A 17,081-nucleotide genomic window follows, 5' to 3' on the forward strand; every position below is an offset into this window, starting at 1 on the left:
TACTTGCACTGCTCTGCACGGGCCTCGAACCGGCGACGGTCCGGATGGGAGACGGGCGCTCTAACGAGTAGGCTAAAGACCGCAGTCTCTAGCATCTGTCGCTAGAGTGCCTCTTGAGGTCGGGGAGTGAGGTTTACACACTGCACAGCTCTTCACTAGCTGGCCTCTGATACACTTACTACAGTTAAACTATCATAACCACAATTTAACCACATGGATTTGCTTCAGTAACCATATTGTAATGTACGTTGTTAACGCAATGCTCTTATCCACTGAGCTACAGGAAAGCTTTTTACAGTCAAAAGAATCTTAAGGATGGAATATACTGGCTAAATAGTTATTTACTATAAAATAGTGATTCAACAAATGCAAATTTTAGAATAAAAAGCTTTTTTTCAGTTAAATAAAACAGCTAATCATTTGCAATTTAACGATGATTTAATAAGATGGGTGTGCGTTGTGAACTGATTAGTGCAATAAACTGCGACTGCGCAACCCTTGGCACATGGAGTACATTTTTTAATTATTCGCAGATAATGTAACAAATATTATTCATCCTGCAATATTTATACATCTGGCTTGGGCAGATGAGATTCTGTTGTGACTGTTAAAATAAAAATAATTATTGCCAATTTATTGGCATATGTCGATAATAAAGTCCTCCCTACTTACCTCACCATACATTTTATTACACACCTGTTAGACATTTTTTAAATAGTTTTTTTCATTTTGTTGAAAATAAATGCCTGTATGATCTAATTTGTGATGTGAATTTGTTAGGTGGATTCTAACCTGCAACGCGATAGTATCAAAGTTTGCTAGTCACACGTCTTACCCACTATACTATTTAAGCTGTTGATTAGTGAGTGTCGATTTTACACTCTAAAGTATACATGCTTCCAACGCCCATGCTAAAGATATACAGTAGTCTAAAATATTTGTATTATCTTTAATGAGCATCAATATGCACACTTTGTTTCCACTGCCTTTATTCTAAAGCAATCCATATTTTCTTTGGGTTAGTATGATTGTTAGCATTTACAATGTTGCACCAGCCTTTTATAAAGTGAAGCAAAGTACAGATGTGAACCGTAAAAAAAAAATACAGTAAATGAAATTATGTAGAAATAGAAATGATCTGTTTTAATAGGGATCTTACACTCATAAAATGAAATGCAAATGAATTAAATATGATCTAGCAATGATACACAACTGCTGTACCTCACACTGTCTCTCAGGTTATAGTACACAACACAAACATAGTGAGAATGATTATAATGAGCATCAGCAAGAACAATAATAGAAATCACTGAAGAAAATCACTCAGCATTTACATGAAACATTCAGTTTGTATGTCCAGATTAAAGATGTTTAACTGAAGAACCTGTAAATAAAACAAGAATTCAGTCAATCACATTATATATCTATATATTAGGGCTGTCAAAATTAACGCGTTAATAACACGTTAACGCAAATTCCTTTTAACGGCACTAATTTTATTAACGTGCGATTAACGCAGCGCGAATTTTCTGTTTGAAACTTGGCCTTGCCCGTAGTTTGAGAAAGTAAACGATGCAGCAGCAAACAGAAATGGAGAAATAAATAAGTCTTCTGAACATAAAATTCATATATAAAACGATGTCTGATGGTTCTGTCGACAAGACTAAAGTGATCTGCATTTATTGTCGATGTGAATTAAGTTATCACCGCTGCACGTCGAGTTTAAAATATCACTTGATGGCGAAGCATACAACTGACGCAGAGAGCTCTCCCCGCGGCAGACCACACTAGATTGTTTTCAGCAGAGACGGATGGACAACTTCACAAGCAACAGACTCACCACATCTATCGCTAAATGGGTGGCTACAGCATGTAGGCCAGTTAATGTAGTGGAGGACGAGGGTCTACTTGAAATTATTCGCATCGCATCTAACGATTACACATATGAACTACCTTCGAGAGCCACTGTTACAAGCAAGATTCACGACTCTTACAAAGAGGAGAAAGCGAAAGTCGAGGAGGCGATAAGACAGACAAACACGGTTGCGCTCACCAGAGATTACTGGACTTCCCTCAGTAACCATAGCTACCTGGGGGTCACGGCTCATTATTTTGACACACACTGGAAACTACGGTCGTACGCTTTGACCGTTATGAAGACAGACGAGAGGCACTATGCTGACGTTTGCGCTGAGCACTTTCTGCAGGTAGCCAGACAGTGGAATATTGAATACAAAATTAGCCCACTGACCACCGATAGTGCACGCAGCATGATTGCCGCGGCCAGGCAGCTTCCGTTCGAGCATATGCCTTGCATTGCACACAGCCTCCACCGAGCTATCACAGTTGCGAAAATGTAAACATGCTTGTGTAAGTAAATAGCTCAGTGCAGAGAAAGAAGTAATGGGAACCTGTGTTTTTCCAGTTTTTTTCATGTGTTTAATAGACATGTACAAGTTCTTTGAAAAATATCTATGACCTTTGAAACATGTCTAGTCTCCATGCTCTATCTTGAGTATGGTTTCACTAATAATAAACAATATACATTTGCATAAAGCATCAATATTTGTCCATGCCCATGTTGATTAGAGTATTAAAAACTTGAAAAGTATTCATTTAAGGTACATTTATAATGGATAAAAATGTGCGATTAAGTTGCGATTAATCACGAGTTAACTCATTATAATCATGCGATTAATCGCAATTAAACATTTTAATCGATTGACAGCCCTAATCTATATGTTTCATTATTATACTATAGTGGAGAGCAGGTCCTGTAATCACGAAACATTTGATCTTACCCCTAAGTGTTGGTATAAAATGGCAGTAAAGGTTTTTATTCTGGAGTTTCATCTTAAAATCCATTCACAATGCTGCTGAGAGGAAGTTTTACTTAGCATAAGATTTCTTTCTTTTTTTAAGTGAAAGGGCGGAGTTGATCTTGTTGCTATAGATGATGTCATCAAGCTTACAACTCAGAGTACCCACAGTAGTGGCATAATAGCATAATGATTCAGAATGCGCAAGGTCTAATTTTGAGCTACAGGCACAAGAAGAGAAACATTTTGGGGTTTTCATAGGTAAAAAAAAAAGTACATTATTAAAGACCCTCGTCTAGCGATCCTTAATCTTTCCTTATATAAAAGCATGCATGTCTATTGGATTCGGAAGTAAAGCACTTTTTGGTTTCAGTTTTAAAAACAAACTGCAGGAATGAGAAAACATGTGAGACCTGTTAAAATGTTAAAAGTAGAGATGCACCGATACTAAAGTTTTCCACCGATAGCCAATTATTATTATAGTGATATCTGCCGATACCGATAGCTTGGTGGTTAAATTAACTTGCATTAACTAAATTCTGAAGATTTAATTATTTCTTAACTTTCTGAATGTTATTAATTCATAGTGACTATTACATTGAACATCAAACTGGTGATGTTTTTCTATACACAGAGCACAAATTCATTCGGTCTTGTTTTGATTGACAGGATATATCTCCCCTTATCATCGGCTCTTTTAAACTATCGGCCGATAATGTCAAAAATCACTTGACTGACACATCTGAAGTGTGCGCACAAGGATGCTCTCAGACAGGCCGTAATACCGATATGTGCATAAAAACAGAATTACAGTATTTAAAAAGATCTGTTTATAAAACAGTTAGTTCTGGCCCTTGATTTCAATTGGTTAAGCTGTTAAACATACATCATACACCCAAAACATACAACTGACCACATTATGTCACTCCGCCACTTTATCGGTGCATTCAAAAAGGGATATATGGATGTTTGGTAACTGTTGGCAAAAAAATATCAGATGTGTAATATTATATTACATCCTTGCATTACAGCAGATCTTAAAGCCGTCTGTCTCAATGGCCATCAATAAAAGAAAGAAAAAAGGTTTTTCTTTTTGTCAGATTCCAACAAATCATACATCATATCGAAAGTGTTGGTCAATTTGGATTTGGATTTCGAGCTCATTCTGTATGGATCCGTTTTCTGTGCTTTCACATTAAAGTGTCACATTTGAAAGTGTGTGTACTTGCCTCAGTCCTCCGTCTGTTCCTCTTCTTCTTTCTCAGGTAGTTGTGTCCAGGACAGATTAAAATCAGAGATGTGTGATGCCAGAGCAGACTGCAGCTAAAATTCATCAAAGATTTCACTTATACTGTCATTTCTCATTCTCTCATCATCACTCATCTCATATATTTACACACATCAAACACTCTCATATGTCACTTCTCTCTTAAATCATCACATTTACTTTTGTATTTTAAGACTCTTTTTCTCACCTGATGGAGGATTTTGTCGCTCTCAGCAGCTACATCAACACTGGAGGAGAACTTCAGCCTCAGAAAGGTTCCTTTTTTATAACCTGAAACACAGAAAACAATCATCAAGAAGCAGTAGAACAAAATAACGATATTTGAGGAAAACATTAAAAGAGGGCAAACTGAACCAATCAAAGAAGAACAAATGCTAATGGAAGTACAATTACAAGCAACTATACTGAAGTAAAATTCATCGACTCATAAATATTTGCAGTGTTACAATTGCTGACCCTGTTGTCACATGCACATTATGTACTGCACAGAGAATGTGTCTTGTGTCTTCATGAAGTAAAAAATACATTTTGAAATAATATTCGGTCCAACACACCTCCAACATCTTGGAGAGATGTAAAACACTGTTTTTACTTTAAAAAATGCTGGGTTATTTCAACCCAAAAAGTTGTGTTGCTTTAAGGCATTGTTCTGTCAAAATAAACGAAACGTAAAACAATCACAAATGTATATCAAACTTCACTGTAAATATAAGCAGTTAATGCACAGCAATAGTACATTAAAATCACACAATGAAAAAGTCATTTCTGTTACCTCATATATCTACACACTATTAAACCCAAGTAATCTCAAGTCTCCTCAAGTTTATGATTGCTTGACAGAATATCATATATGAGAAAAATGGTAGCGGGTAATCTGTTGAAACTTCTTACACAGTCGAGCCACTCTCTGACAATCATACATGAAAATCTTTTTTTTGTAGCATACAACAAGTGTTTTTCAACTGGTCAGAACTTACAGTTGTTGAGGCACAACATACATGCGTCAATAGCTGTGTCTCGTTTCAGAAGGCTGCGTCCTCGTGTCATCCGGAGGATGCGGTATACAAAAGGTCCTCGACTTAGAATTAAACGAGGCGTACATCGTAGGACAAACTGGCAGAAAAAGAAACAGGAAGTTCCACATTGCTATGGCAACACATTGCATTCACCTCTCACACCTGTCAAATGAATTAAAATGATTTCGAAATGATTTTAAGAGGTGGAAAGTTGGTCACTTCATACCCTAAACAAAGCTATTCCTTGTCTTGCTGTTTTAAACATTTAAAGTCACTAAACACTTTTAATCGTACTTACCACATATGTCTGCTGAGGTAAAAAACACGTAACACAAAATTGTATGCTGTTTACATTCAAACACCACATATTTGATTGAATGTGCAGCGTCTGCCATATATTCAAATAAAAGACATTGGGCGACGCAAAGAATTGTGGGTTATCTCTAGCAATGAAGGATTCACCCTCATGCGTCCTCTGAATTCCTGTGAAAGATGGTCGGAAGGGTGCATTCGAAGTGTCCTACCAGCTTTTATGGAATGAGACGGCCTCAATGACGTATGCAACCTTCGAATGCGACCCTCTGAAGGACGCAGCCTTCCAAAACGAGACGGTTGTTGCTAGAAGGGATACAGCTATGGCTGGAAGTGGTGCAAAATCTCGCCATATAATTGTAATAAATTACGCTAGCTAAAGCCTACACCTACCCCAACCCTAAACCTAACCTTACAATAATAAAAAAATATTAATCAACTGTTTTCAGCGTGTCAAAAATTATGCGGTATTGAAGTGCGCATGCACAGTGGAGGTAGCTGTATCCCTTTTAGTCAAAACCAAACGAGACACAGCTCTTCTTCTACCACAGCCCTGCATTTCACACAATTTCATACGGTACTCTGGCGCCCCCAGTGGTAGTCAACAATAGACTAGAGAAAAATTCTGTGGAGTTTCCTCCACAGAGGTCTTTCCTTTCGGGGTTTCTGGTTCCTGTCTGCATCGCTGCTGGAGGTTCATTTGTATCCCTGCACTTGCACTTCGTTTTAATATTAGTGTATTTTATTATCGTCACTTATCACTGTCGTTGCTAACTTATCCTGATATCTCAATAACCCTGTTCTTGTTATTTACTTGAAGATTCTAAACCAAAATTGATAGTTAATTTAACGTCGTTAGCATAGCATTCGCGTGTTAGCTTGCTTTCTGTTTACACTGTGGAATATCATCTTGCCTCTAGTTTGTCTTGTGTGCTAACCGTTTCTCTCTTTAAGCATATATACTACGATTCATCAAGCAACCTTGGTAAGTTGGAATTGCTCTTAAAACCCGGTGAGTTATGGCTTCTATTCCTATTATTGTTAGTTGCATCTCATGTCATATTTATTTTATTTTAGCTTAGCCTTCTCTGTCAGCTGCGAGGGTTTTATATGCGATAAATGCAGGGAAATAGTTAGGCTGACAGAGAAGATCTTAGAATTAGAGTCTCGCATCCAATCTTTATCTGAGGATAGTAAGAGTGTAAGGACCTGTGGGATTACAAATGTATACAATGTTATATCTAGGTTCCAATGTAATAATGTACATAACTTTCTTAGTTTATATACTGTATTTCACATTTTGAGGTAAAGATGATGACATTCTAAGAATATCAAGTCAGGCAGCCCAGGTGTCTGAGACATTACCCTATTGTCTTTATGCACTTCCTGACCATTGGGCAGGGTCCCAAGTTAAAGGTGAATGCTAAGCTCAAGGCAAAGCTAAGCCTTTGTCTCTATGTGAAGGTATGGGCAATACTGTCAGGCTGATTGGATTAGCACCTATGCATTTGAATGACACTGTTATGCTGATGAGACCATGGCTGGGACAATTCCGGTAAAGGGCTGATTCCTGTACTGCATTTGCATGCTTTGTGTAAATCATCTCCACCTCTATGTATCCCGCCGCCTTGAAAGGTATAAAACTCTACTGTGCTGAACTAAAAGTCAGACTTGGATGACTACAGCGACGCACAGCGAGTCCTCAATAAAGAGTAACTTCTGTATGAAAGATATCCCAACGTCTCCTGGTCTCTGCTTCGACGAGGAAAAGGTTTCCTACAGACCATAGAAAACACTTTGGATGCGAGCAACATTAGTGCACACAGCTGGGTTCCAGTTGAAAATCCCCCGCAGCTGGGAAAGTTTGTGACTGTGAGACGGCGTAGTCACAGGACAATACAGCATTCAACTGTTCCGATTACAGTCTCGAACAGGTTTACCCCGCTCAGTGACGCACGGACTGAGAAACCTGCTGAAAGTGCCCTAGTTATCGGTGATTCTATTGTTCGGAACGTTAACATAGAGGCACCAGCCACCATAGTCCAATGTTTACCGGGAGCCAGAGCGCCTGACATCAAGTCAAATTTAAATGTGCTGGCTAAGGCTAATCGTAAATTCAGTAAGATTGTTATTCACGTCGGCACAAATGATGTTTGATTCCGTCAATCGGAGATCACAAAAGATATATTAAAGAGGTGTGTGAGCTCACAAGCATGATGTCAGACACTGTAATATTCTGCTTATCGTGGTGATGAAATTTATAGCAGATTATCATCACTAAATGGCTGGTTGTCTGAGTGGTGCCTGCAGAATGATATAGTTTTTATAAATAACTGGAAGAGTTTTGAGGAAAGACCTGACCTGTTGAAACGAGATGGTCTCCATCCCTCCTGGGCTGCGGCTTCCCTCCTGTCTAGAAATATGGCAAAAAGTCTTAATGCTAATGCTAAAACTTGACTCGCTGGGGCCCAGGTCAGGGAGCAGACAGAATGGCTTAACCAACTGTCTGCTTGCCGTCTCACGTCGCAAAATACACAAAATGTACAACATGTAGTAATCCGTTCTCCCAAACATCACAAAGTAGAGACTGTGTCTCTCCCCCAGATTATCAAACATAAAATAATGCGTAAACGTCTTGAAAGTAATTTAATAAACGTTAAACAAATTAAACATGAACAAAATACAGGTAATCACGACAGTTACAACTTGGATTGCTAAATATTAGATCTCTCTCTAATAAAGCACTTTTTGTTAACGATATGATAACAGATCATAAAATAGACATGCTCTGTTTGACAGAAACATGGCTAAAACCAGATGATTATATTACTTTAAATGAATCTGTCCCCAGCCTGGATTTAGAGCATGTCACAGTACAGAGACTGCTTTGATCAGAGTTACAAATGATCTGCTATTGGCATCTGACCGAGGTTGTATCTCGTTATTGGTGCTGCTAGACCTTAGTGCTGCATTCGACACCATTGACCACAGCACACTCCTACATAGACTAGAAAATTACGTCGGCATTAAAGGAATAGCTTTGAAATGGTTTAAATCTTATTTATCCGACCGTTTTCAATTTGTAGCAATAAACAATGAGGTGTCACGCAAATCGCAAGTCCAGTACGGTGTACCACAGGGCTCAGTCTTAGGGCCTCTGCTCTTCGCATTATACATGCTACCTCTAGGAGATATAATAAAGCGACACGGAGTTAGCTTTCACTGTTATGCTGATGATACTCAACTTTATATTTCCTCGAAGCCTCATGAAACACAGCAGTTCCATCGAATAATGGAATGCATAGTCGATATAAAAAACTGGATGAGTAACAACTTTTTATTACTGAACTTGGACAAAACAGAAGTGTTACTTATTGGACCGAAAACCGCCATACGTAACAACCAAGAATACTGCTAAACTATTGATGGATGTTCCATAAAACCCTCGTCGTCAGCTAAGAATCTTGGCGTTCTATTTGATAGTAATCTGTCATTTGAGAGCCACGTCGCCAACACCTGTAAAATTGCGTTTTTCCATCTTAAAGCGGCAGTCCGCAAGTTCTTTTGAGTAAAAATGAGCTAAAACCAATTATTGAGCAAGTACATGAAAGAATGGTGTTTAAAACTGTGTCACTACCCTTGCTGGATTCACCACGGAAAGCTTGTAATAATGGTTTGTAATTTGCCCTGTCGGGTCGACTTTTTCTGGAGATCCTTATATGGTGTCTTTCGTCTATGCGTCATTTCCTCACATTTGTAGACAGAATGAAGAGGATCCGGCTGCTAGCCAGCGCGTGGATGCTGCGAGTGACAGGCGGTTTATAGCGTGTACTCATAACTGCTGGGTAGGATTTCATACAACCTTTAGTATTATTTATGGCGGTGTTTAGTACTTTTACTTTTAAACGCCAAGCAGTGTTGACATCTGGGGATTCATCATTTGTGAAAAACAAGAAAAAACGAACTGAAGACAGTTTACAAAGAAACAGGGAATGTGATCGGACTCGCGCGAAAACAAGAATTAATATTGGCAAGGCATTTCAAAGGTGGCGTGAACTCCGTGATCTGAAAGTATTGTAAACGGATGCAGACATCGCTTTATTTCTTCTGAACAGGTAAGACATTTCAATAGATAACACAAAAACCGTAGCGCACTTGTTGCGTTAATACAGACGGGTAGAGTTTCATCGGTTGTTCTTTCTCTCTTTATGTTCATTATGATAAATGTAATTTAAGACCTATTCACCCGGGATTAGTATTATCTGGGGACCTCGTGTGATTTAGAAATGACCTCCCCACATATGTATTTCACGTGGCGCAAATTAGCACGGACAAGTGAAGCCTGTGATTTTGCTATCCCGGATATTATGGCAAGGTTTTGCATATAGTATATATAGTTGTATGGTGTATAATGATTTATGACCGTGCCTGTCAGCATTTAAGACCTGCATTCGGGGATCTTCTGTCCGGTTCGCGTTACGGGAGTTTCCATGAGAAATAACAAAACTGGAGACTCCCGGTCAAAACGGCAGTGTTGGCAGGTATGGAAATGACCCGCACCCGAAATAATATCAAAACACTTCAACACTGCCTCCATTTGTGTCTGTTTGTGTTCTTATTTGTCTCGTGTTATATCATCTGCCATGTTATCTGTGTTTATTATGCGCTACTGATGTACAGTGAAGATTCTCACCGGTGCACTGTCACAGGCCACGACTCAAAACATCAGACTCATCCGCGCAGTGAGCAGTGCCGAATCACAACTCACGTAATGAAATATCTCCGCACATCACTTGCAGTAGCAATTACAAACTGAGATGGCGACAAAGAGGCCAATCCTACGGACTGCAGCTTTAAGAATATATCTAAACTACGTCATATGCTGTCACTGTCAGATGCGGAGAAGTTACTGTAATGCACTGTTAGAATTTTAGATTTTTAAAGTTTTACTTACTTAATATTGCATATAGGAATTTGTAGTCTGTTATATTTGACCTGTGCTTCTCTCTCCTATATCTTAAATGTGTGCTCTCACTGTGCGTGCGTGCGTGTGTGTGCGTACTTGTCTGTGTACGTGTGTGTGTGTGTGTGTCTGTCTTCTGTGTTTTCACCTTTTCCTTGTTTTTACAGGTACAACATTAATTGTTTTGCTTATAGTCAATATGTCTCATGTACAGCTGCTTTGTGACAATGAAAATTGTAAAAAGTGCTATATAAATAAAGTTGAGTTGAGAGTTGTTAGGTGGTTGCCCTGCAGGCTTATTACAAAAACTCCAACTGGTCCAAAACGCGGCAGCTCGAGTTCTTACACGTACAAAAAAGTACGAACATATTAGTCCGGTTCTGTCAACCTTGCACTGGTTACCTATAAAGCATCGCGTTAACTTTAAAATCTTGCTTATTACCTATAAAGGCCTACATGGTTTAGCTCCTCAGTACTTGAGTGAACTCCTCTTGTATTACAGTCCTTCATGTGCATTACGTGCAAAATATTTTGTGAATAAGGGCCCTGGTCCCGTATTCATGAAAACGTAAAAAGTTGCTCCTAGCAGGGCCGTACGCAGGATTTTGGAAATACCGAGGTCCAAAAACTGAATTTGCAACAAACAAATTTCTTCAAAGTTCTTGAAAACTTTCTTGATCTACATACAGTATGTGCATTTTAAAATGTTTGGAGTGCAAATTACATAACAATTGCTAAAACCATCTCTGTCTTTTCATGTTTATCAGTAATGAAAGTAAACACATGGTCAATTGATATTTTTATACAAATACTACCAGATTGAAACACAACCCGTCTTTCATAAAGGAGCATAATGCATTTGGGTTTGAAATTACATAAAGGTAAGAGAATGATAACAGAATTTCCATTTTTGAGTGAACTGTCCCTTTAACTTTTTTGTGTAGCTACAGAAGTTGCAGACACTTAGGTTGTTATTAATAATAGGTCAACTTAAAATAATATAGAAACACAATTAAAGAACCATAATTTGTTTAAAAGTGATGCATTTGAATTATTTGCAAATTATATAGTTGTTTTAGTAGGCTAACCACAACCTATAAACACACCCGAGTCAAAGCCACGCAGTTTAGCGTGAAGGTCTTGTATTGTTTTTGTCACGTCAAACTGACATTAAACACGTAAATGATATGTTTTCGGCGTTTTGTAGTTTGGATTACTAGATATTACAATGCTAATGACGTGCGTCAAGCACGCTCAAAACGTGAGTGCAAACTCCCGGACCAAAAGAGGGAGAAGGTGACGCAGTCAGTGTTTTGCATGCATTTTTTAGACGCGACATGCGAATGACATGCGATGTTTTTTGGTATGACAGCTGAACTTCAAGGAATTTAAACAGGCGCATCATTTAAAACATGCATTCATAACATAGTGCAGCACTTTGTATAACGATTGGCTCATAATCATAATGAATGAAGTACGCGGGGCTGATTTAAACAAATATGAGTCGCTCTCGTATGATGATACCATAAGCGAATTGGTCTGCGCACAGCGCGCGTGAGGTTAAACACATCTTATCAACCTCAAACCGAACATTAGGATGGATTCTATTGTGCTGAGAAAGATCGCTTTGTTGATGTGTTCTTAAAAGCAGTCACAGTGTAATGATGATAGCGTGCTCGGGTGCGGATGGTAATGTACAGTGTGAGCGCAGGTCAGCGGCGGAGTGGGGCCAATCGCGCTCCGGCATGTTTCAGGGCACGCTAGAGATACAGGCTCTCCAATGCTTTAGTTTGTTCGTCTGTTCAGACGTCTGTTAACTTATCAGAGATGCAGAACACCACACAACAACTTTCGGTATTGCACCAGGCACAGTCATCGTCATCATTACAAAGCGCTAAGACCAAACGCCTGACAAGGTCTACACACGTTCGTTCGAATAAACGGATATGACGTTTTTGTGGGCGTTCCTAGTAATGCAGACGCTCGTCCACACCCACTAATTAACATGTAATTTGCATGACTGTGAACAAGAAAATGAAAACGAAAATGAAATAAAAGAGAAAATAAAATGAAAATCAAAGTTTACATTTTAATTTGAATTGTGTCAGTATTATTGCGTGAACATTAATAAAACCTTTGTAAAAAATGTTTTTACAATTTATTTTTCACATTTGCCTTTTTATTTTCAAATTGGCAGTCTTGCCTCGAGATTTTAGTGAAAATGAAATGTCAAATCACCAATTGTATTTTCTTTTTCAATTTGACAGGTACAACGCATTGTCAGTGTAAAAATGAAAATGAAAATAAAATAATTTCATTTTATTTTTCATTTTGGCACATATTGTGCACGCAGTTGTGTATAATGAAATTGCTAATCTGGTTTTCATTTTCATTTTCATCGTTTAATTTATTTATTTAAATTTGGCAGGATTTGCCTCCCATAAAAAAGGGCTCATAAGGTCCAAAATTTTAGGAGTAGCGAGGAGGACTTTTAAGAGACTTAAGAGTTTCTTTAGCAGCAGATAAGATGGACGAAACCCGAAAAGTGAGAAGAAATCTGTTGCAATGCATGACAATTTACTTATTACTTTTAAGGTTTATCTGATTTTTTATTTTTATTGTTTTTTGTGTGTTCAACTTTATTTTTTCTTGGTTGTGGTTTTCCTGTACAACTACTTTGATGCAATGCAAATTGTAAAAGCGCTATATTAAATTGAATTGAATGACAGTGAGTTGATAAGACATTAGATTGTGCAGGGTTCATGTTTGTGACCGATCCTAGTAGAGACACGCTAACATCTCCAAGACAGCGCAGAAATGACATAGCACCAGAAATAGAAGTAATCACTACATGAACATATTTGGCAACTGGAGAAATGCAATATGCAATATGCAATATGCAAAACTGTGTCATATAAATAGAAACAGGGTCAGCCCCGCCTCCTAAAATAATTTTTATAAGATAAAAGTTTTTGTCTTTTCATTGCTCAAAGTTGCTCTCAGATTGGTCCTGAATCGCTACGTAGAAGTTTTTAAAGAGTACATAACTAGGGATTTTTAGAAGGTGCCAGCAGAAGGTGTTTAAGAACACATAGACGGTGTAAACACACTATTATTTCGTAATAATAGGCAGTTATTCTTAACTTACTTCTTGACTGACTCTCAAATGATTCGTTTCGCGATTCATCGGTCTAATCCCCTCCTTTCCACTATCTTAGTCTGATGTGATTGGTCAGATGGTCTAGTCTGCTGTGATTGGTCTACTGCGAATAAGGCTCACAAGTTACAGTGTTTGGGGGAGAAGAGTGAAGTTTTCACGTGCAGTCCTAGCAAAACGTAGGCGGGAACTATATGTAGTGACGTAAATCCGTGGCGGTTCACGAATCGGACTAGGGACGACTCGTTTGCGTGATTCAGAACAAACAGCGCGGATACGAATCAGTTCTGAAATATGCATGACATTTTCCTGCAGTGCTGAACAATATTGAAGCAGTTATCAGACATTACCTGCTCTATACACCTCTACTTCACACAGAGATAGAAAAGACTTGATTCCAGTCATGACCACATTCACATAACGACCCTTCATCCCATGACATAAGTAAATGGCAGTAACACCGAGTGGAAGATCAGCAGTTACAGAACATCTCGAGAAAGAGAGAAAAAAGAGAATTAATGCACACGTTTAGATCAATCCATCAAATGAAACTAAAATTATTTCAAGAATTTCTTTACATGGGATTGTTGTTTCCGTTGTTTTCCAGTGAGTTTCCGATACGAATCTCTGCTCCGATGGTTTGATGAGGACAGCAGTCTATTCTGTTCGTGATGACCACTCTGTCAATATAATAATAATCCAGAAGATCCAACCTCCACCACGGGGTCGTTTGATAATCTGTAATGGCGCAGTGTTCTCCTACACCGAGGCCGTGTTTAACACCGTCGATGGCATTTTCAGCTACACGAGCTGAATGTATGGAGGGCTGTGTAGCCGTTCCTTTTGATGCTAAATTCTCTAAAAATCGATTCAAAGTCTGTGTGTCAATCATGTTACAATCTTATGAAACAATAACTCTACCAGCTAACTTTTCCTAGAAAGTCTATTTATGATAAAATGAGGGTTAAAGCTTTACTGATATCTTTCATCTTAGTTTAAATGAGGCCAGCAGATGTAAAACAACAGCAGGTTCATATTAAACTCATGATTAGTGATGATGCAAACATGAAACATGCCAGAATTAACCATTAAAGGTGCAGTTTGTAACGGTCAAAACAACAACAATGCCGTAGCTTGATGACGCTGTGAAGGAGCGTGGAATGATGGGATCTGTTGTCTTCAACTCCACCGCTGATGGCCATCAATGAGACGGGAATGAGAAATCATGCTAGCGGATGAGGTAAAGTTTTATAATTTTAGCGAATAATTGTGGTCCATAAATAAGTGACTGCTCCAAACAAGTTAGTGGGGTTTACAGTAAAGAGGGAATGGGAAAATGGCCTGAAGACGATAAGAAATAAGTAGGATCTGAAACAGCTGAATGAAAGAAGGGGGAAATCAGACAACAGAAAATGTTGAAAGAATGTTGTGTCATGCAAGTTCATGACTAAAACAAAACACACACCATTAGACATGACTGATTTGTTCCATCTGTCTGATACTTAGAACTGTTTTGTTTAGACTGTTTGGTTTGAAACTCATTTGTTAAGAAAATTCACTTTGAATTCATCACATTAGTCATATGTGAACAAAGGCAACCATAACTCTGAGTGGACATCCATGACATGTGGAGTTGCACAGGGCTCCTGTTCAATTTGTATATGCTCCCACTTGGCCAAATAATAAAAAAGAACCAAATTTCTTACCATAGATTTGTCGATGACAAGCAGATCTACTTAACCCTATCACCCAATGACTACAACTCAACTGACTCCCTATGCAGTGCATTGATGACAAAACCGAAGTCATTGTATTTTGAAACAAAGATGAACTCATTAAAGTAAACACAGTAAAAGGGTCTAAAGACACAAAGTTAACAATCTTGGTGTAATTTTACACGGGATATGACGCCATTGACAGGCAACTGCACAGCCCCGTGTCACTGTTTAGAATGCCGATTTTCTCACGATTTACAGGAAACATTTGAGATATTGTAAGTACTCAGCAGAATAAAATATATAACACTAGCTTACTGGTTTTGGGATATTTTACTGCAAAATTGTTACAAACTGCACCTTTAAAGAAATATTAGAAACTCTTGGGCAGAATTAAGCCTGCATGTTCAATACATGCACTTCATAATCAAGATTGCTTGAACTTCTTTAATCAAAATGAAATCTCATGAAATCTGTACCTTCTAAAGGGTCTAGATTACCCTGGATGGAAACAAAACCTATAGAAAAACAGAAATTAATTCATTTTTTTAAGTTGTGTTTAAGATCTTAAATAATACTTGGAATAAGAAATAAGAATTGTTCAGAGCATGTGTAATGTTGAGATGTGTTGTGTGTTCTATAAGATGATGATGTGAGGTGTACTCACCAGAGAGTAAGATCAGATGAATGAGTTTGTCCATGTCTCTGCTGAACAAAAGGAATATGAGAAAGGAGAAGAGAAGAGAATTGAGTTTCTTCTGGGTTATGAGCAGAAATTACAAATGAAGATTTCACTCAGTGTGAGAGTCCTCCTCTCTTCTTCACTCTTCTAGCAATACATCCTTTTTTCTCTGTTTTTCCAAACTCCACCCTCGTGATGACATTATCACTACCAGTTTGTATGTTGAAGGTAAAGAACATCCTTGAACCTCTGTCTAACTTTGTCTGTTATTTCAAGTCATATTTACAATTGAAATCTGTTGTCACATTTCCATGGGCAATTTGACATCCATAACATGAGGACCTTACTTGTGTTGGCACCAGGAAACCAACATATAAGAAGATGTTTTCTGTATTGATATAACTGATCAACTAAATTGAACTAACATGAATTTTCCTTATTGTGGAAAGAACATGCTGAAGAACATGTTTGCCAAAGCAAACACTAAATCACCCGAAGGGTTAGTGGGGTTTACAGTAAAGAGGGAATGGGAAAATGGCCTGAAGACGATAAGAAATAAGTAGGATCTGAAACAGCTGAATGAAAGAAGGGGGAAATCAGACAACAGAAAATGTTGAAAGAATGTTGTGTCATGCGAGTTCATGACTAAAACAAAACACACACCATTAGACATGACTGATTTGTTCCATCTGTCTGATACTTAGAACTGTTTTGTTTAGACTGTTTGGTTTGAAACTCATTTGTTAAGAAAATTCACTTTGAATTCATCACATTAGTCATATGTGAACAAAGGCAACCATAACTCTGAGTGGACATCCATGACATGTGGAGTTGCACAGGGCTCCTGTTCAATTTGTATATGCTCCCACTTGGCCAAATAATAAAAAAGAACCAAATTTCTTACCATAGATTTGTCAATGACAAGCAGATCTACTTAACCCTATCACCCAATCACTACAACTCAATTGACTCCCTATGCAGTGCATTGATGACAAAACCGAAGTCATTGTATTTTGAAACAAAGATGAACTCGTTAAAGTAAACACAGTAAGGCGCGATTCACATTTCGCGTCTAAAACCGCACGGAAAACGCGAGCTGCACTGTGTTCTCCTTTTTTTCCAAAGCGCC

At 38.2% G+C, this 17,081-nt stretch overlaps 1 protein-coding gene across 3 annotated transcripts; it reads right to left on the reverse strand.

Moving 5' to 3' along the window:
• Positions 1–964: 964 nt before the first annotated feature.
• Positions 965–16,077, reverse strand: LOC130556930 (fucolectin-like). 3 transcript variants are annotated; one of them, XM_057338403.1, is made up of 7 exons: positions 15,938–16,077; positions 15,750–15,788; positions 14,134–14,413; positions 13,906–14,045; positions 4,295–4,377; positions 4,049–4,142; positions 965–1,384 (listed from the first exon to the last, which is right to left on the reverse strand). In XM_057338403.1, exons 1-6 carry the CDS (start codon positions 15,969–15,971, stop codon positions 4,050–4,052), a joined length of 669 nt encoding a protein of 222 aa, XP_057194386.1. In that variant the 5' UTR covers positions 15,972–16,077; the 3' UTR covers positions 965–1,384; position 4,049. The 3 variants fall into 3 exon arrangements, with proteins under 3 accessions (XP_057194386.1, XP_057194305.1, XP_057194468.1); XM_057338322.1 differs by lacking the exon at positions 965–1,384 and having other exon boundaries at positions 2,551–4,142; XM_057338485.1 differs by lacking the exons at positions 965–1,384; positions 4,049–4,142; positions 4,295–4,377 and adding an exon at positions 4,910–5,220.
• Between the last annotated feature and the right edge of the window lie 1,004 nt (positions 16,078–17,081).

Source organism: Triplophysa rosa, linkage group LG1 (genome assembly GCF_024868665.1).
Source record: "Triplophysa rosa linkage group LG1, Trosa_1v2, whole genome shotgun sequence".
In the NCBI taxonomy this organism is placed as follows: Eukaryota; Metazoa; Chordata; class Actinopteri; order Cypriniformes; family Nemacheilidae; genus Triplophysa; species Triplophysa rosa.